This window comes from Anomalospiza imberbis, chromosome Z (genome assembly GCF_031753505.1).
Source record: "Anomalospiza imberbis isolate Cuckoo-Finch-1a 21T00152 chromosome Z, ASM3175350v1, whole genome shotgun sequence".
NCBI classification, from domain to species: domain Eukaryota; kingdom Metazoa; phylum Chordata; class Aves; order Passeriformes; family Viduidae; genus Anomalospiza; species Anomalospiza imberbis.
The window spans coordinates 63,459,700-63,480,633 of record NC_089721.1 but is presented as its reverse complement, the minus strand read 5'-3'; the positions used below and the strand labels follow the sequence as shown (position 1 = coordinate 63,480,633).

The following is a 20,934-nucleotide window of genomic DNA, read 5'->3' as shown; positions in this document are numbered from 1 at the left end:
CCTGGCTTTTGCAAAGGAAGCACTGCCTTACAGTCTCTGCTGGAGTTCTCTGAATGGTGCTTCAGAGGTTACCACAACATGTTTGAATTCCCCTAAGTCCCTCAGTCAATGCTTTTATAAAACAGCCTTATTATGACAGAAGTCTTGAAGAGGTAAGTCACTGGTTAAACTGTAAGATGTGAACAATAAATGATCAGGTCATCCATTGGAGTGATGTCAAATGTGGAGTTCTACAGGTGTTTTTGCTGACATGTTCAACATATTTGTAAGTAACCTGTGAATAAAAGGTTTTTCATTATACCATCCTGAACAATTTCGTTAAGAAAATGTCTTACTGTGAAAAATAGCAGGACACTCTTAAGACCTGACTGAGTAAACTGACGGACAAAATTATACCTGGAGATATGCGATGCACACAGGTCAAGAAAAATACTAACCTCGCAAAGTAAGTGTTAAGTTCAAAACTGATTATGACTCTGATGAGTTTAATGAGTACAATTTTGTAAAAATAAATACATAATATGTATGCTTGGCAGACAAAAATTAAACTTAGAATTAGCAGTGACTATTAGCAGGAATCCAGTTGAAAATGAAAGAGAAAACATTATTGTGCCATCATTGTGTGTATAAATGCCTCCTTGCCGACAGTGTGCAGTGAATAGCAAGAATAATCACAGGCATTCACCTGTCATTTCTGAGAGCTGTTTCATGGGGAAGTGAACAAAAAGGAAGCAATAAAGGACTTAAAAACTCATGAACAGCTTGGTGAAAATGAAAAGTAATTGAAGAGAAGCCCATTGAAGATAATTAAACCAGAAATCATCCCTGACTCAGGAGTGCTGCCAGGTGTGAACAGCTGAAAGAGGTGCAGATTCACTTTGTCTGTTCCTATTCTTCAACTGCCTGGAATCACCATGGAAGACTTGACACTGGTCCAGACTTATCTTTGGCCTTGATCGTAATTGCTGTTTTAAAGTTAAATGTTTTACCAAACCTAAAACTGAAAATTGGTACAAAACTTTACAGTCAACACTAAACGGAAGTAAAAGGAAACCACGTACACAGCTGAAGATTTCCAGTATTCTCTTACCATACAGTTATATGCTGAGCCTACCTATTACTTCTCTTTTTGACTGCAAGATAAAAGAAATTCTAAACCAGGAATCAGGATTTCAGAATTTGATAGACTTTGCATTGAGGTAATCACTGTGTCACAAATCTTACACAACATAAACTGAAACTGAAATTGTTGGAAAAAAGTTTTGGAAATGAACACTCAATCCTCAAGAAAAAGCTATTTTATGGTCAGTGTACATACTGCACTTGCTAATACTCCTCAGGCAGCTGCTCCCTATTTGGCAGAGCAAGCACCTACAGACAGGTACTGTGGCTACTGCCTTTAGACATACGTTGACTGATTAGCCTGTACATGCATGCTGACCAGCTATCTAATTGCTGACCTTCCTAATAGTTATAGCTAGTTAAGGGCATTCAAAGTAGTCACTGCCTCTTTTCTACCAGCCTCCATAATTCAAAATATTTGTATGGAAACTTTGTACCTTTGAAACCTCCACCTGTCCTAGGCAGTAACATTAATGAATAGCTTACATTAAGAATTTTGCCAGAGAATAACAGACAGGCTATTTGCCTCACTATTCCTTTCCTTATTTTCACATTCTGTATTTATTTACTAAACTGTAACATAAATGTAAGTATCTTTCTAGCATGCAGGCTTACTCACCTATTTTATCAGAATCTGTGTGAACCACCTGAATAACAGAAGTTCTGAGAATCACTTCAACATCTGAAGCTATTTGAAGAAGCTAGTAAAAGCAGTAAGAAGAGAGGAACAAGAGAGTAATTTAAATTATATGTGACTGTTTATGAAGCTATTTTCCATACTAGACAAATATTCAAATACTTATGTACTATGTATACATTGTTTTTGCCTTGGGGATCCTAGAATAATTTACAGATTGACATGTAAGTGACCTTGACATGGAGCACACAGTGAGGGAAACACTGGCTTAGTAACATACACGAGTACATACATCTATGTACCCAATTAAAACCGCAAATGAATAAGCTGAAATGCAACTACAAAACCAAGTAACTAGTTTCCAATGATCAAAGACACACTCACACCTCAATAACCTTTGACTTCCCATAGTGAAAGGGCAATCTCATTCTTTCAACACTACTGCTCCTGAAATAAGGAGACAAAAACAAGGGCAAAACATGACAAGAATTAAGAATACTGAGGTTTCACAGTAGAACTGTGCAGAAACAAGGCACTATCCAAAGACTACCCGAAGTATTAGTATTTGGCAAAAGGCCTGGAATTCCTTCTCTCACTAAGAGGATAAGCTGCAGCACCCTTGCTAGCTTTGCTGAGCCATTAAGAGAAGTCTAATATTTGTTTGCATGATACCTGTGTCGGAAATAAATGGAACTGCTCAAGTGAGACATTTCAGGAGACACGCTCACACTAGGAAGTGGCACGTACCAACAGAAGTGGATCTTTGCAAAGGCTAGAGCTCAATACTTGCCATCTACACTGCACTTCTCATGCTCTTCCCTTTTAAGGGCTTTGAGCAGGTACCCTCCAGTTCCTCCTGCCGAAAGCACATTAGCACCCAAGCTGCATGCTCCTGAAGCACAGCTTCCTCCTCAGGTTGACCTTAAGGGAATTCTGCTGGTTGGTCTGACACTTTACATAATGAGACAAATCACAGGTGCATTAGATTCAGCTATCACATTTCTCATTCTCATACCTGATCTCCTTATGTCACTGCAAGCATGACATGTACAAGTACACACAGATACAAGTACTTGTTGTTATATTAGAATACACTGTCGTTTTCTATACTGGCTGGTCAATACTCCATTTTTTAGTTGCTGTCCAAAGCAGAACACTACCAGCACCACATTAATACAAGCAAGTGCTCAAACTTGAGTCTCAAGTCCTATATAAAACTTCATTCAGTTCCTCTGCAACCAAGTCTATTCAGTGTGTACATGTAATAAACATGACAGCTTCTGTGATGTTCTAGGAGTGTGTAGCTGGAATAGAAGTCTAGTATTTCTTTCACTGACACAGTTAATCAAATACCAACTAATCCATATTAAAAAGTCACATATGTGAAATTTGTAGGTTGCCTAGAAAACAAATATGGATTTCAGAATTGCAGCCAATATTTTTCCTGTACCTCTATTAAAAAAAACCAACCCTGAACACATCATTTAGCTGATCAGACAGTGGTAACACTAACACTGAGTATTATTACAGGAGGCTGATAACAAGATGAAATTCAGGAAGTCTTAACTAAATGGTCCGAACTATTTACGTTACTGTTCAGTGGCTGGCATAAGGAAAAGGTTTTCATTTTATTTCTTCAAGGGACAGATGTAGGCACTTTCTTTCAACCAGTGCCCTGTGACAATGGGCAGGCTCTGAATGACAAGGACTAAGTTAATCACTCTGTAGGGATGTTAATAACTAAAATTATCAAAAATACGGAAGTTCTGTTTCAGTTCACAGTAACTTTCAGGAAAAAATTACTCAGCAAAAAGTGTTAAGTCAACAATTGAGCAAACGTGCCTAACTTAGTGAATTAACAGAAAGCTCTACTTTTAATGCATGATGAGGAAAGAAAAAGCAAAAATTCCCTGTATTATAATTAATATATACTACAACTATACTATACTACAATCAATCCTAATAATTTTGCTGGTTTTTGCCTTCCACAAGGATGCTGCGTCATTTGTGATCTGTTAGTAACTGAGCAGATTTTTTAATTTCTCTGTTTGTTTCTGTTTGCCTAAAAAACAGTGAGCAGGTAAATTTAAGTGACCACACTACAGATAGGTAGCATGAGAAAAGCATAAAATATTTACATGAAAATTGCGACTTCAAACATTTTCTTATATAATTTTATTATAAACTTCAAAATAATCACACTGAACTATCAGAACATATTTTCTACTTAGGTATTTTTGTATGTACAAGATTCTGTAAGACAGTATTAATATCATTGGAGGTATTAATAAACAAAGATCCATGTAGAAGTCTTTCTAAACCAACCCGGCTTTCATGATGTCTCAATGTGTTTACTGTGGTTTAGAGATCCTTTGAGTAAAAAACTCATTTATAAATATTCTTACATAAAGTGAAAAAAATAAAAAAACCCAAGCAACAGAAAGCAATAAAATACCTCATTAATCTTCTCTTCAGATGTCTCGTCTCGGTTACTTCTGAATTCTTCATTTATCTTTAGTCTTGCAGCTAAATAAAATAAACAAAAGACTAAAGTATGAGCAAAAAAATTATGTTGAATTTGTCACTGCCCCAAACTTAAGAATCTTAAGTTCTTTATGGCACATTCCTGGGGCACTCTGATCAAAGTATTTCAATGTAAGATCTCCATGTACTTCACATAATGTCACATTTTAAGTTGACTGGTATACAAATAAAATAAGATTCCCGATTTAGCATTCTGTATTGCATGCACAAGGTACTAAAAAAGAAGGATTAATTCCTTGAGGAAAAACCATACATAAAGAATTAATTAGTACAGCTAACCATGCTCTGGCTGGTCTGAAGCGAAGTTAAAAAAACAAAAGACATATATCTCCCAGGAAGATCAGGAACTCTTAAAAAAGATATATTTCTCTTCCAAAATATATGGGTGCTTGAATATGGGTGCTTAAATCTAAGGACCATTTTTCTGTTTCAAATTAAAGGGTACCTGGTTAGGGACACACAAGTTTTCCCAATTACTACTTGAAAATTATGGGAGCAATTTGAAGAAAGATTATGTTAAGAATTAGCCTTCTCTGTACTCCAAGAAGACAGTTCCACGAAATATAGGTAAGCACACACCTCACAAAACCAGTAGCTCACCTTCGAGGGCTTTGGTATCATTTTTAAAAACTTCTTGCCGTGTTCTGTGTAACAACTTAAAAAGCTTCAAAACCTGCCAATACAACATCAGTAGAATTAATTTATTTGCAAGCAGAATTGTTAGTTAAAATGAAAATGTTTTGGTTGAAATGTCTTGTTCATTCCATTCAGTACAGAATTTGATACAGAATCAGTATCTAAGAGGCTTTACTTAAATTCCTGATTAAAACACTTGCAGCCAAAGCATATGTGATGTCATCAAAATCTTAGAGAGGTCTAGATATTTCAAATTACCCTAAGATGCTGGCACCACAATCCTAAATAATTATTTGGCAGGATGGGAACACAATCCTGAAAATACATGAACACAGGCATTATTTATTGTGCCAATGTCAAATAAACTCAACAGAACTGGAGTAACTCTAAAAGCCAAGTTACTTGAAGGAAGTATGAAGGTTACATCAGTGCATATTGTCTAGCTATTGAAAAAGACAGAAAAAGGAATGGCTGAAGTATTCTCATGTAAAAATCTTCTACAGGTGGTGCAGCAGAACCAATGCAAAGTCCTTCCCTTGAATACAACTGCAAGGTCAGTAAATGAACACTTCAGTAAAAGCAAACACTCAGAAAGTTAGGATTTACAATGCAGAGAAGACACCCCTGGATACGTATGAAAAGCAAACCCCTGGAGAATCACAGCTCACAGTCATGTGGTTTTGGCTGATCATTCATACAGACCGCAATGAATTGCAGAAATACTCAAATCCTTATGAGACTTTTTTGGTGTTTGCCAGACTGAAAAGTCTCTGACAAGCACCAGAAAAACATAATCTTGGTAACAACATGCCTTTTGAAGCTCCTTCTAGTACTTCCTATAATTTTGGCATCTCTAGAAGGCACAATTCTAGGTACTTCATAATAATCTCAAATTATTCTCTCATGATTAGTACTCCAAATATTTTTAGAAGGACATAGAAGAAACACAGGGCTGTAACTCAGAAAAAAAAAAAACCAGCAAATGAACAGAGCCATGTTGCCTTTAACTGCAGCATTGCCTAGATGGATGAATCTGTGGGAAGTAAACTCACAGAATTAAAACACAGCAGATGAACTCCTGGTTTTGCAGGTATTTTAATATCCTAAAATTCTACCCCATAGTATATTTGACATCTTCGCAAATAGCAAAGTAATATTACAAATGATTTTATGTTAAACACATGTATGGCAAAACTTTACGTTTTTTATGGTTATTTTGAACAATTTGATGAGCCATTTCCAGGCATCTTCCTACCCTTACAGCAGTCTACAGCTTCCTCACAAGGGAAGAAGGCGGGGCAGGCACCAATCTTCTCTCTGGTATCCAGTGACAGGATTCAAGCGAATCCTAAGTTCTGTCAGGGGACACTTAGGCTACTCGGGAAAAGGTTCTTCACCCTAAGGGTGGCTGGGCACTGAACAGGCTCCCCAGGGAAGTGGTCACGGCACCAGCCTGACAGAGTTCAGGAGGCTTTTGCACTCCTGAGGACGGTCCTCGATCATTTTTGTGGTTCCCTTCCAACCCAGGATATTCTCTTGTTCAATTTCTGCAAACCCCTCCTGGAAACTTTTCACCACACCAACCACAGTGGTGAAAAGCTGTATCAGATGATCTTGATCAAGATACATTAATGCAGACACCTCTGACCTCTACAGCCGCCTGCTTTAACAGAGAGCTCCGCGAATACCAATACACCAATACTAGGCTCCAAGACTTTTCTGAAAGAGATGTGGACAGGAAATTACACCATAGTAATGAAAGGGCTTATTAATTCTTAGGTCCTTGTTTTTCCCTACCTCACTCTCACGATACGTGCTTTTAAAGTATTTTAACCTCTGCTCATCACATCTTCTCGCTTCCTTTTTCCGCAATGGCCTTTGCGTGCAAACCACTACCTTCTTTTACCTGGTTTTTTATCCTTCTTGTCCTAAAAGTCTATGTCTTTTGGCTCTACAAAAGCTACAAAGCTGCAACCTCCCAGCACGAACAGAATGCGTGTGTCTGTGTGTGTCTGTGTGTCTGTGTGTGTCTCTGGGTGTCTGTGTGTCTGTGTGTGTCTGTGTCTGTGTGTCTGTGTGTGTCTGTGCGTCTGTGTGTCTGTGTGTCTCTGTGTGTGTCTGTGTGTGTGTCTGTGTGTGTGTGTCTGTGTGTGTGTGTGTCTGTGTGTCTCTGTGTCTGTGTGTGTCTCTGTGTGTGTCTGTGTGTGTCTCTGTGTGTGTGTGTCTGTGTGTGTGTGTGTCTGTGTGTCTCTGTGTCTGTGTGTGTCTCTGTGTGTGTCTGTGTGTCTCTGTGTGTGTCTGTGTGTCTCTGTGTGTGTCTGTGTGTGTCTGTGTGTGTCTGTGTGTCTGTGTCTGTGTGTGTCTGTGTGTGTCTGTGTGTCTGTGTGTCTGTGTGTGTCTCTGTGTGTCTGTGTGTGTCTGTGTGTCTGTGTGTCTGTGTGTGTCTGTGTGTCTGTGTGTCTGTGTGTGTCTCTGTGTCTCTGTGTGTGTCTCTGTGTCTGTGTGTCTGTGTGTCTGTGTGTGTCTCTGTGTCTCTGTGTGTCTCTGTGTGTGTCTCTGTGTCTGTGTGTCTGTGTGTGTCTGTGTGTCTGTGTGTCTCTGTGTGTCTGTGTGTGTCTGTGTGTGTCTGTGTGTCTGTGTGTCTGTGTGTGTCTGTGTGTCTGTGTGTCTGTGTGTGTCTCTGTGTCTCTGTGTGTCTCTGTGTGTGTCTCTGTGTCTGTGTGTCTGTGTGTCTGTGTGTGTCTCTGTGTCTCTGTGTCTCTGTGTGTCTCTGTGTGTGTCTCTGTGTCTGTGTGTCTGTGTGTGTCTGTGTGTCTGTATGTGTGTATATCACTCGCCTGCCCACGGCTCCCCATGGCGCCCGCCGCCGGCACCGTCCCGCCGCCGGAATTAACGCACCGGAAGTTCCGGTCAGGGATGAGCCGCACCCTCCCGCTCTGCTGCCGGTGCCGCCGCTAATGCCGTCCCCCGGGGGCCGCCCGCCGCCGCGCCGCCGTTCCGAGCAGCCTCCGTGCCCCCGCCCCGCTGCCATGGCCGGCGCGGCTGCCGTGGCCTTCGCAGACTCACAGACGGGACTGCCAGCTCAGCCTGGACGGACCACAGTGGCTCATCTGGTCCAGCGTCCCTGCTCAGGCAGAGCACATAGCACAGGACTGTATCCAGACAGCTCTGTCCGCATTGGGGAAGACTTACAACTTATCTGGACAATCTGCTCCTGTGCCCGCTCACCCGCACAGTAAAGAAATTCTTCCTCGTGTTCACAGAAACTTCCTGTGCATCGGTTTCTGCCCACTGCCCCTTGTCCTATTGCTGGGCACCACTGGGAAGAGCCTGGATCCTTCCTCTGACACCTTTCCTTCAGATACCCATGGACATTGATGAGGTCCCCCGAAGGTGATTGGGCCCAGCTCCCACAGCCTCTCCTCGAAAGAGAGACACTCCAGTCCCAGCTTCACTGCCCTCCACTGGACCCGCTCCAGGAGTTCCGTGTGTCTCTTGTCCTGAGGAGCCCAGAACTGGACACAGCACTCTACATGTGCCTCACCAGGCCCACCAGGATCACCTCCCTCCACCTGCAGGCAATGCTCTTCCTAATGCACCCCAAGATCCCATTGGCCTTCTTGGCTATCCAAACTGTTATAAACGCCAATCACTTGGCTTTTAAAAATTTTAAAAGTTTAATAATAATAAAATAGTTATAAAAATAGTAATACAATTAGAGTAATGAAAATTTAGAGTTAGGACAATTACAAGACAATAATAAACAAAGAATTACGGATGTCCGGATGCTCTCGGGCACCTAAGCCCGATAAGCATGCCTTGTGAACAAAGGAATAATCTTTAAAAGCAGTAGCCTGTTGCATATTCATACATCTCATACATGATGCATAAATTCCTTGCAAATTAAGAACTTTTCTGGTTTTTGTCAACTTCTTCCCCTTAATCCTGGTGGTTCCATAAAGACGGAGAGAAGGTGGAAGAATGTTTGTCTTTTCCGATAAGGAGGCAGTAATTCTTTATGGGCCCCCATCATTGTCATCTCTGTGTGAAGAGTTTCTTCATTATCTCATCTCTTGCTTGAGTTAGTAAAAAAACCCCTACATACATAGGCTCTATTTTAACTACAAAACTACATTTACCATACTATTAAAATGTTAATACAGCACTTCTAATCAATATAACATAATACATATAGTATTCAATGTAATATTTGTGAAAAGCCAATCATAAAACATGCATTTTTCACACAAACAGTGCCAATCCTCGGTATGCCAAGGTCTGGCAGGAGGCTGCCGCTGCCTGCAGGAGGAGCTCAAGGGGATCCAGAGCGGGCAGGCAGTGCTGCCCACGGGCTCCTCAGTCCGCTGGAGGGGTCAATGGCCCAGGGACCCCTGCCCTCCGAGGGGAGCCGCAGTGGGGATTGTTGTAAGTTTGGAGTGATAGTAATCGACCAAAATGCCAGTTGAATCAGGCTGATTTATTAAAGCAAGCGACAGCAAGCAAAACAGCGCTGGGCGTGTCGGTTCCAGGGTACGCTGTGTCTGCGCGGCCTCTTGCTAGGGGGTCGTAGTTCTGCTCTCCAGTGGTCGTCGGGAGGAAGGCTTCTCCTCATCCTCACGATTTTGCAGTGCCCTGAGAGTCAGCTTTACATATATGATTACACCAGTCTGCTTAAGTAATCAATATCTGCACAATTCTGCAACTTGCCTTGTTAGGCCGGATGCCTCCGGTCTCCTGTTTGCCTGAGGACTTCCTGTACCCTTTGTGTTTCTCTTCCCTAGTTTGATGAACAAAGACTCCCTCATTACAGGGATGAGGGGCTGCTCCCTGCCCAGCACCCCCTGCTAGGGTGTGCACATCATTGCCCAGGGTAGCACAAAGACCAGTGTGTTCTACTCCTTCTTATGAACAAAATTATAATTGTTTCAAATGGGTAACTGGACAGCCATCAGTTTCTGTGACACGCTTAGAATGGCCAATAAATGATAATGCTTCTCCAAATCAGTTTTTATTTTGCCAGAATGTTTCCTGCTCTTGCAGTTAGAACAGCCAACGGCAGTTCGGAATCCTTCCTTATCTGGGGTGCCGTCTTCTTTCCCAGTCTATTTTTTCACCACTTCAGAAGAAAAGTTGTGGTTACAATTCCTTGTTTCTGTGCTTATCAGTAGTATCCCAGGATGTCTCCAGTTTCTAGGAGAAAAGGCCAGCTGCAATTTCAGAGGACACTTTCGGTTCCCAGGATCACAGCTGCCAAGCTGGCAGACTTTTTTTCTGCGGGTGTTATCCAACAGGCACTTTTTTTCTGTTCAGTCATTTGCCCTCTCTAGTCAGGTCGCCTTCTTGGCTGCTCATACCAAGTTCCCCACAGCCCCGTCTTGCCTTACTCACACCCTGACCAGCCCAGCCTTGGCCTGGCCACATCATGGCCATGCTGGGTACATCTATAAACCTGAATTGCCATTCTCTTGAAAAATAAACAAGCTTATAGTTCACTAACACATCGCTCAGCATTAGCTAAAGGCAGCATAAGGATTTTCTGTGTAATCAGTGTTACTGCTCACTAAACCTCTAGCTTCAATACACAGTCTATTTAATTGTTTGACTGCAATTAGATTGTAAGCTAATTGAAATATGGGCATACCAAACTTTTACTCAATAATTTTAATATTTTTTTATTATTAATACTTACTTGTAAGCATCTATTACTTATTTTTACTATGTAACTCCTAAAGAAACTTGATCTGTTAGCAGAAGTGATGTTTATTTATAATTTATTTCCACAAATAATTATTGCAGATGTGAATGAATGAATTAATGAATCAGACCCTTTGAAAAGAGGATTTAATTAATTCATTGTTTTATTCAAAATAATATAAAAGTTGCAGTTTACATGGTGAGACAAAAATATATGCTGAAGTCAACTATATGAAAAAAGATGTTTTTTGCTTTTTCAGAGAAACTTCTAAACTTGTCTCTTTATGTCTTAACATAGAAATATACTTTCTAATTAACTCCACAGCAGTGTTTGCCCAAATTAATCATATATTTGCTGATTAACCTTGGTTAGACAACCATACAATTCAAAGAAATTTGTCCCTGAAGTACTTCTTTTAATTGTCATAAAGCTCCAATACCATCTGTAGGACATATACATGTCAAAATATCTTAATCCAGAACATCATCTAAGGAAGAGAATAAAATTTCATTGTCTAATGTGCTTTACCAGAGTGGTTTTTTTTTTCAGGGTATTTAATGATAAACTATTTCAGAGTTACTACCAGAAATATATGACAATTTCTGCTCTTTTTCTAACATGTCCAGGTAATCAGCTGCAGAAACTATATTAAGCCACTTAGCAGTACTTATTCCCTGCCTCCCTCCAAAATGTTTTCCTATAACATTTTAGTCTAGAGACAAATATATATAAATGTCTCTATTAATATCCTCCTAGACAAATCTTCAGGGAAATCAATCTATTTTACTTATAAAGTTTAGAAAATAATAGAATCTGGAATGGTCTGGGTTGGAAAGGACATTAAAGGACACCTTTCACTAGACCAGGTTGCTCAGAGCTCTATCCAGCCCGGACTTAACAATTCCCAGGACTGGGCACCCACAACTTCTCTGGGCAGCCTGTTCCAGTGCTTCACCATGCTCACAGTAAATAATTTCTTCCTCACATCCAATTTAAATCTCCAATCTTGCAGTTTAAAGCCATTCCTCCTTGTCCTGTCATTACATGCCCTTGTAAAAAAATTTCCTCCATCTTTATTGTAGGCTGCCTTCAGGTACTGCAAAGCTACAATCAGGTCATTCTGAAGTCTTTTTAAGGGTGAACAATTCCAATTCTCTCAGCCTGTCCTCATAGAAAAGGTGCTCTGTCACTCTGATCATTTTTGTGGCCCCCTCTGGGCTCACTCCAACAGGTCCGTGTCCTCCCTGTGCTGGGACCCCAGAGCTGGATGCAGGGTTCCAGGTGGGCTGTCTCCAGAGCAGAGGGGCAGAGTCCCCTCCCTCCCGTGCTGCCCACGCTGCTTTGGATGCAGCCCAGGACACGTTTGGCTTTCTGGGCTGGGAGTGCCCATGGCTAGGTCATGTCCAGCCTCACACCCACCAGCACCCCCAAGGCCTTCTCCCAAGGCCTGTTCTCAATCTCCCAGCCTGTGTTGATAGCAGGGGTGGCCCTGACCCAGATGCAGGACCTTGTACTTGGTCTTGTTGAACTGCATGAAAATGAAGCTTCGTTGTTACTCTTCAAGGTTTGTGTTCTTTTTTCCGCCCTGCTTTTTCATTTCTTCTATTTAATGACTGATGTCATAGATATATAAAAAAAACACTTACAACTAGATGTATAGCTGTGTCACTTCGTGTTGCCCTCTGTGAATTATTGCTTGGCCATACTGATCAGTTTGTTTCATGGTTATGAAATTACTTATGTGCAGAAGGGCTGGCACGTCAAACTGCCCCTCTGCAGGATCGTGATTTCAGGAGAACCAAACACCTGCAAACTTTGGTGGAAAAGCTAATGCAGCCCAGCCTGGTGCAGTCTGCGGAAGCTGTCGCAAGAAATCACACAGATGTTTGCGTTGGATTTGATAGGCAATACTTCCGCCCTCAAGGGCCTCTTCCGGGACTACGCTACCACGGCAGAGTCACCTTTCACTCGGCAGCGTCGATCCCGGCGCGGATCCTCCCGCCAGGATCCCTCCGCGGATCCTCCCCCCAGGATCCCTCCGCGCTTCCCGGGCCAGCGAGGGCGCGCCAGCGCGGTGGGCGGGGACCAGCGGGACAATGACAAGCGACACCGCCAATCAGACGGGCGGGAACGGCCAGCTGCCGGCTGTGGCCCAATGAACGCCGCGGGGGGCGTGGCCGCGGGGGAAGGCGGGGCTGAGGGCCGGTGGGGGCGCCGCGGGAGCCGCCGCCATGGCTGACGAGATCAGCAAGGCGCAGGCGGCGCGTCCCGGCGGGGACACCATCTTCGGGAAGATCATCCGCAGGGAGATCCCTGCCAACATCATCTACGAGGACGAGCAGGTGCGGGCTGTGCAGGGGCCGGGGGCGCCGCGGAGGCGCTTGGGAGAGCGGCGAGGTGGGCGGTGCGCCCCCACGCTTCCCTGCACAATCCCTGGAGCTGCGTCCGGCCCCTTGCCGAGGGTCGAGGGTTCTCGCAGCTGGTGTGGGAGGGTGGTCGTGAAACCTTTGCCACTTCCACGCAGCCTTCTTGCGGCTTCCGAGCAGAGCACCCCGGCTGGCTGCTTGTGCAGGTCCCGATGTGCCTCTCAATAGCCTTACAGAGGTTATGCAGCTCTGCCTGCTGGGCTTTGGCAGTGGACCTCCGAGAGGGATTCTGGTGCATCGCAGCATATTCGGGCCGAAATTAAATAATTACCTTTAGATTAATTGCAGTGGTTATTCCCAAAATGTAAACTAACTAGTACTTAGTATAAGATCTCCTGCACTTTTTTTCCCCCCCACCCTTGAGATTGAAATACAGGAGCCCCTATTAACAGGGGCTTTTGCTTTTGAAATAAGGGATTATTCTCAGTGTACAGTACAGACTCTCTAAGGATGCAGTGTGCAAGATTTATGTGCTTAAAAATCTTGCATAGCTTGAAACTGTTTCCTTAATAGATGGCAGAATTGTTGCAGTTGCCATATGCTCTGAAGAATATCGGAAAGGTTGACTGCTTTCTGAAGGTCATGCTTATATTACCGCTCTGTGTTTATGTGAAGGTGTGAGTTCTTTCTTTACCCGAGTCAAACCTCTCTGAGTTTTTTCTTCAGCTGCGGTGGTTGCAGCAGAGTAAGCTGGGCACTGCTTGATTTAGGAATCAGGCCATTGACTTCGCTGAGCCCATTTTGACAGCTATTTGTGTGGAGTATTTTCTGGAAGAGTCACTACCTACAGTGCATCACTTGATTTTTTACTTCAAAGTGCACAGAAATGTAGAATTTCTAGGTTTCAGTTGACTGGTGGGTGATCTTGAATTAATTCTGTTGGCTTTATGGAGGTCTTTTTAGAGGTGGCTGGAAGTGTTAAAAGGAGAAGGGTAAGGAAGACTTTTAATCAATAATTGACCTTCAGAGAAAGGGAAATACTGAAAAGTGCAAAGTCTCTGTAGAATTATGCCTTATCGCTATTTTTCCAGTTGAATCTAAACTTCCTGAAATGAAGTTTGGTTTCCCATGCACTCATGAATTTCTGTGATTGTGCTTTTCCCTTAATGCTACTTCTGCTTTCTGTACCATTGAAAACTATTTAATTCAATCTTTTGCTCTTTAAATTCTTTGTTGCAGTTTGGCCATTTGCATTCTTCCTCTATGGGACTACATATAATAGGAAAGCTGCTTACAAAATGGTCAGCTCTAAGTATGATTTATTTAATTGGGTGCAAATTAGTTTTATTCATCAATTATATACTTACCGCCATTCCCTGTTTGGAAGAAATGAGCAGTTCATCAGAGATTCAAAACTGGACATTTTCTTCTTAAAGATACCTTAAAACCAGATATATTTGATGTATAAAAGATAAGTTGCATAAAAGATTGATGCAAGTTGAGTTTGGGCTTTTCACCAACTTTACTTTTGACAAAAGCCACATTTCTTCTCATATTAAAAAGCAGTATAGTTGCAAAGAAGATTAACTTTGTTGATTCACAAATAATAGTATCTAGGAAATAAGCATTTTGAAGAATCTAGGTGTGTGTTTACGTATCCACTGTCTGTGACATAACCAATCACTACCAGGTGTTATGCTGTTGGATGCGATGGGTAAGTCAGAGATATCCTTGGACTAATGGTTGCAGAGTGCCTCCTGTGCATCTGCACATTTATCGAGGTTCCAGTTGCAAGTCCTAGTCCTCTGGTTGGCCATTTGTACAAAGAGACACAGCTTCATTTTCTTTTGCCTATTGGCAGTTCCTAATTTGATATTTAGGTGATGCATGCAGTGTATGATTGGTTGTAATTTTGGTATTTAGTCAAGATTCAGCTAGTCACTACAGACAGATACTTGTATTTCAAAAGTGATGCCTTTCTCTCAATCTGAGAATGTCTGAAGCAAAGCTGGTGTTAATGCATTACTCTGAAATACTTGGTGCTGTGAAGAACAGAAGATTAATATGGCCTCAATCATATAACTTCAGGATCTTTGGTATTGCCTTGCTGTCTTTGATGAAGGAAATATTCAGGCATAACTGGAAGATGATTAGCAGCTCTTTGCCATTTATTTTATTAAACACAGTGTTAATTGAAAAAAAAAAAAAAAAGTATAAATGTACTTTTTATAGGCATGCATGCCAACAGCTTTACTAGTTGTTATGCATATGTTGCAATAGTAAATCTTGAACCTGATTGTGTATTGCTTTGCTGAGAAGTCTGTAGCTTTTAAACAGTACTTTACAAAGCAGTGATTTTTTTTCAGCAGATCTTGGTAAGTAGTGTTTTGTATTTAGAAATTAAAGGATTTAAAATAATATATCATTCAAGAAAATTTAACATCTCTGCTTATGTTTGGGATATCTGGTAATCTCCTGAATAATGTATTTAGTGGGACACATTGGTTTACTGAAACTCTTACCTTTCTCCAAAGCAAATTATATTTTATCTGTTTCCTGTTCCTCCAGTGCCTCGCGTTCCATGATATTTCACCCCAAGCTCCAACGCATTTCTTAGTGATTCCTAAGAAGCCAATTGTCAGATTGTCTGAAGCAGAAGATTCTGATGAATCTGTAAGTACTCTAAAGGTTTCCTGTACACCAAACTTTGCTTCTCATTACTTCGTAATATACTAGGCTGTTCCCTTTTTCCTCTTGATGTTTCAAAGAGGCAGAGTAGTTTTCTGATACTCTTAATGCTTGTCCTATAGCTTACAAGTTAAGGTTTTCCAGTAAAATTAGCAAAATATACCCATGCGTGTATTTTCCATGCAAAATGAATTGTTATTTGCTATCTTATAATTCTGATGTCTGTTTTCATTGATTGCATGCAATAGTACTTGTCTATTATTACAAGTCTATTATAGACTTGGGGGTTTTGAGCAGGTCAGAGGTAAAGAAAAGGAAGGTTAGCTGAGAGGTGCTGAATATTTCATTTTATAACTAAAAACCTCAATCTCAGAAGATTTTATAAACTTTACATGATAAGATAAAGTTTCTTTTTCACCAGAATGATATATATTGTCAGAAGAAGTAGTGGGAGCTTTAACCATGAAGTAAATTTAGCTTCTGTGACACTTTTGCAGTCTGTTACAGCCTGGCTTGAAAAAGATCAATGCTTCTATTTTCCCCATATATTAAGCATAGCCAGTCTTTATAGTTTTTCTTGGAAAGTGTCAGTTGCAGGCAGGCAACAATACGAAGAGCAGTGGCTGAATTTCTGAAAATTAACTTACTGGCTTATTGGTTCTCTGCTCTCATTCCTTCCCTTCCCGCCCTTTCCCCTTTTTTGTGTGTTTTCTGTTGGTTGTTTTTTCTTTTTTTTCTTTTTCTTTCTCCTCCAGCTTCTCGGGCATTTAATGATTGTTGGCAAGAAGTGTGCTGCTAAGCTGGGCCTGACCAATGGATTCCGGATGGTTGTGAATGAAGGGCCTGAGGGTGGGCAGTCTGTCTATCACGTACATCTCCATGTTCTGGGTGGTCGCCAGTTGGGCTGGCCTCCTGGCTAAGATGTGTACACCACAGGAGTTAACTGCATGCATACAAGTTACCACCAAATAGATTTAATATGTTGTCCATCAATCTAGCCACTGTTAGTGTATTATTTTTTTTTTAATGTGTGTCTACACAGGGTAATAAGTGCTCTGAACAACATTCGCACAATAAAGATTAAGCATGTGGGAATCATCTCTGTCTGGTGTGCCTTACTGATGGAAACACTTCTGAAGTTGAAATTATGTTCTCTGGAGTTTAAAGCACAAAACATGTTTCAGTCTGCTAACAAGTCTACTGTAGGTAGTGATTTGCCAAGGCATTCAAAATCTAAAGGTGCAAACACTTCTCAGACTTTTATGTCTTCTGGAAAGAAATCTAAGCTTTTTGAATGTGGTATGTAAATATTTGTAAAGCCAGCATAGGCTGTTGCTGAAATCGCTTCTAAAATGTGAAATCCCAAGCATGCTGTTCAAGGGCTGTGTCAGTGCAGTATGTTGGGAACAGACATTCTAAGGCTTCATTTTTCCACTGAGAATTAAAACTATAGTCTTAATGGCAGCTGCTATAGTTCAGTAGCACATGGGTGATTTTGATCAAATTGAGGACTTGAAATTAAAATACTGAACTGTTTTAAGATATTCAAGGCCATTTCTTGGCATGTAAGCAGCATTATGTAGTATGCATATATATATCTTTTAGATTCCAGATTTTAGTGAGCAAATCTTTCATTTAATAGTACTTTCTCTGTTGCTGCATACAGTTGTTCATGCAACACAGTCATCAGATCTCCAAGACAATAAAGTTTCTTGAAGTAAAGGAGTACAGATGTGTCTGCTAGTGTAAATACAGAACAACTATTCTTATAAAACTAAGTCACAACTAACTAGTTTTTATGATCAAGATACCTAAAAGCCTCAGATGCCTTGATAAAAGCTGGTTTCTTGTGAGCATTGAAAGTGTTAAAGAAATGTGGGAGTGTGTGTATAGAGTGTACAGGTAAAAAGAGTGAATTTTATTTTCTTTTCAGATAAAACTTGCAAGTTTGGTGAAGGCTTTTGAGTTCATTCTACCAGAAAATACTCTGTAAGTGCTTCAGAATGTTCTGAGCTTTCAGAGTTTTACCCTAAGATGTGACTTATACAGGAAGATCAGCTAGTGCTTCTGAAGGAAGTTGGTCTATAGTTGAGTTAGGAAAAAACATGTGGTTTTGTAGTGGTAGCATAATGGCTCTTCTCCTGTTTAACTTGCATAGAAGTAAAGAAGAAAACCACCCAATCCCCAGAGGTACAGCATCCCTGAGTAGAAGCTGAATGCATATCACAAAAATGAAGTATTACTAGCAGACACAGTGGGGCTGCAGTAAAGGTTTGTGGCTGGGAAACTGGCTGTCAGAATGAATTAATGGAAGGCCCTTAAGGATAGTGAGGTTAACTGTTGGCATCCAGATGCGGTAAAGGACATGTGACGTGGGTGTACTGCTTTGACTTCTCCAATTTCTGTTGTATGTATTCTTTTTACCAACACTGGCATATGTGATTCGAAGCATGACTGGTGAACTTTCTACTGCTGATCCCTGTATGAAAGCAACTCAGTAAAACTTAAGTTGCTTTACTTGGAATCTTGGAGATGGATGTGTCGATATATGCAGATATGTGCTTTGGGAAGGTAAGAAGACTTCCAGGTGAGGGCAGAACCATGAATCTTGCAAAGGTAGCTGTGAGACCAGCTTGCTAACCAATTTAATTGTGCTTAGGTTTAATTGTGCTTAGGTTCTGAAACCTAATTTGGATTGATGCTCAAATGATTAGTAGTTCTGAGTTGAGACAATGGTATACTCATGTGGGAAAAATAAAATTGAAGGAAAACTTTTCCTGAACTTGTGCATGTAGGAAATAGGAAAACTGGGCATTAATTGATACCTTCTGCATCAAAATCACTTGCTAGTTTGTTGCTGAAATGCAGACCAGCCTCCTTGTCATCAGTTTTCTTCTGCTTGCATTGCTTTTTTGTGGCGAGGCAATGACTCTAGTACTGCTGGTCTGTGATTTCTAAGGGCACTTAACAAAGTGAGATATGTTAACTGCATCACAGGGAAGCAGCAAACTTCATCTTAGGAAAAAACAGGGCAATGGACATAAGAAAGTAGTTAAACTACATGTTCTTTTACTCTACATTAGTGATAGATCTAAAACACCCAGTGGAAGATCTTGATCTCTCAATTAGTCAAATGTAGTTGAATGACAAAAGCCTGTGAGTAATCCAAGGATTTCATCTCTACATTATTTTCATGGGCTGAAGGTAGAAACAGTTTACCTGACTTAAGTACAGGCTAATGTATAATCTGTGTCCACTTAATGAAATGATTGAGCTAGGCAACATCTGTTGTTAATCTCTGTAAACTCCCTGATGTATCAGGAAGTTGTGCCAGTTTATCAGAGATAGGAATGCAGTAGAGAGTATGTTTGGAAGCAACAGGGAGTTTTAATGTGGCTTATCGTTTCAGGAAGACTGTATTATTACTGTAAACTGTAGTGGTTTCTGGTGGAATTTGTGTCTAATCTTCCAAATAATACCACTGTTACATCACTCTTAATCAGAGACAACCTGACTGTCTGAGAGCTACACTGCATGTGGGAAATTTGTGTCAGTTTTTTAAATGTCAGATACTGAATTTGAAGTAACACCTCCTAGGTATGAAAATTTGCATAATTCTGGGTATTGAACTGTCTCCAGTCTTGTTATGCCAAGCTGTCCACATGGACCCATGGAGTTCTTGAAAATCCCATGACAGTAACAATTGCAGGTTTGGACAAGTCATCCTAACCGAGGCTGCAGTTGTCTTATTTTTACTTTTCTATTTGCTGTTTTCTTGTGTGTTAGAACTCATTTTTGTGGACCACACTCAATTTTTGTGGCATTTCTCTTAGGAGCAGTGTGTTGATATTTTATTTGATTGTGTTTGTGTTTGCTATGGATTTAAATACAAAGTCCTATCTTGATTTATTTTCTGCTTCAGTTACTGGGGGGGGAAACCACCATTGCAACAATTCCTTTTACTTCTTAACAGATAGGAAATGTCTGGTAAACTGGCAAAATTTTATCTTGTTTTATTGTCATTTCCAGTTAATAATTTCTTTCCTTTTGAGAAACTATATGTACTCCAGCTAGTTCACAGCTGAGCTTGAAAGAACTGGGGGAAAATCAAAACCTAGGTTTATGGTGTTTTGCAGAGCTGTTTGCCAGTTTTGGCCATTAGGTATGTGCCCTGTACCTATCTGTCATCAAGGATTTGAAGAGGAAATGCGGTTTTTCACTGGACTGTGATGTGGTTACACACAACACTTAGGTAATTACAGGGCTGACAGGTTGGAGAAAAAACGAATCTGAGTCTAAAATTCAGTCTTTTAGGTAGAAGTTGAAGAGGGACTGATGATTTAAGGAGAAGTCACTGCTTTAGTAAGTGGGTTAGGACCATGACTCTGGTGATAGGAAAGTTGAGAAATACTCCTTTTGAGTGGGAAGCTTCAAGACAGCAAATTATCCTGAGAAACAGATATCTTGAGAGAAAAAATATGTAGAGATTCCAGAAGAAAGAGACCACCTCTTATCAACTTGTGGTAAAAGTGAAAAAGAACCGACAATTCTGCATGCAAAGAATAAAAACCGTAAGTATTGGCCAGTGGGGGTGTTCTGTATGTTTGAAACCCAGCAACACCTATGAATATTGTTGTGCATGATGGTCTACATTTCCAGTCTTGATGATTCTGTGATTCTGACATGTTACAGAGTAGATGTGAACATGGTTATTTTGGTCTTGTTAAACTTCAAAACACAGTCTCACTGGAGAGACTGCTCTTAGGATGTGAAGGATAAAGGGACAAAAACTGTGGCTGGAGCTGTAGTTGCTGACCCCTTTTTTGTGAAGAATTTGTAGTGTTAGTTTGGCTGAAGGTCAAGGACTGGTCAGTCTCTTACAACAGACTTCAGTATCAGAGAAGACAGTTGAGAATAATTGTACTCCAAAACAATCAAGTATTTTTATTTTGTTGTCATGGTAGCTGTACTTCTGTCAGATTTTCATAGAGCAGAATCATAGAATATCCTGAGTTTGAAGGGACCCATCAGGATCATGGACTCATGGTGCTGTGCAGGACATCCCAAGAATCACCCCATGTGCCTGAGAACGTTGTCCAAATGCTTCTTGTACTAGACAGCCTTGGTACTGTGACTGCTTTTCCAGTGCTGTGCCACCCTCTTGGTGAAAGACCTTTTCCTGATATCCAACCTAAATCTTTCCTGACTCAGTTTCATGCCATATCCTTAGGACCAGTTGCTGGTCA

At 40.9% G+C, this 20,934-nt stretch overlaps 2 protein-coding genes across 3 annotated transcripts in view; one reads left to right on the top strand and one right to left on the bottom strand.

The window, feature by feature from the left end:
- The window catches only part of LYRM7 (LYR motif containing 7), a 29,526-nt gene extending 24,481 nt beyond the window's left edge, over positions 1 to 5,045 (bottom strand). For both annotated transcript variants that reach the window (XM_068175674.1, XM_068175673.1), the window contains exons 1-3: positions 4,904 to 5,045; positions 4,215 to 4,285; positions 1,742 to 1,823 (exon numbers count right to left, since the gene is read on the bottom strand). In XM_068175674.1, coding sequence (XP_068031775.1) covers positions 1,742 to 1,823; positions 4,215 to 4,285; positions 4,904 to 4,991 — 241 coding nt within the window. In that variant the 5' untranslated portion in view covers positions 4,992 to 5,045. The remainder of the gene's footprint in view (positions 1 to 1,741; positions 1,824 to 4,214; positions 4,286 to 4,903) is intronic.
- A 7,770-nt stretch (positions 5,046 to 12,815) lies between these two features.
- On the top strand, positions 12,816 to 16,786 carry HINT1 (histidine triad nucleotide binding protein 1). The gene is made up of 3 exons (XM_068175666.1): positions 12,816 to 12,976; positions 15,569 to 15,673; positions 16,444 to 16,786. The coding sequence occupies exons 1-3, from the start codon at positions 12,866 to 12,868 to the stop codon at positions 16,606 to 16,608; spliced, it is 381 nt and encodes a 126-aa protein (XP_068031767.1). The 5' UTR covers positions 12,816 to 12,865; the 3' UTR covers positions 16,609 to 16,786.
- The last annotated feature ends 4,148 nt before the right edge of the window (positions 16,787 to 20,934 follow it).

Bases quoted from the DNA above. Each gene is read 5' to 3' on its own strand.
- HINT1 (XM_068175666.1), top strand. From the start codon at position 12,866: ATGGCTGACGAGATCAGCAAGGCGCAGGCGGCGCGTCCCGGCGGGGAC. The intron at 12,977-15,568 runs GTGCGGGCTGTG...CTGTTCCTCCAG, and splicing joins TCATCTACGAGGACGAGCAG to TGCCTCGCGTTCCATGATAT. The intron at 15,674-16,443 runs GTAAGTACTCTA...TTTCTCCTCCAG, and splicing joins CAGAAGATTCTGATGAATCT to CTTCTCGGGCATTTAATGAT.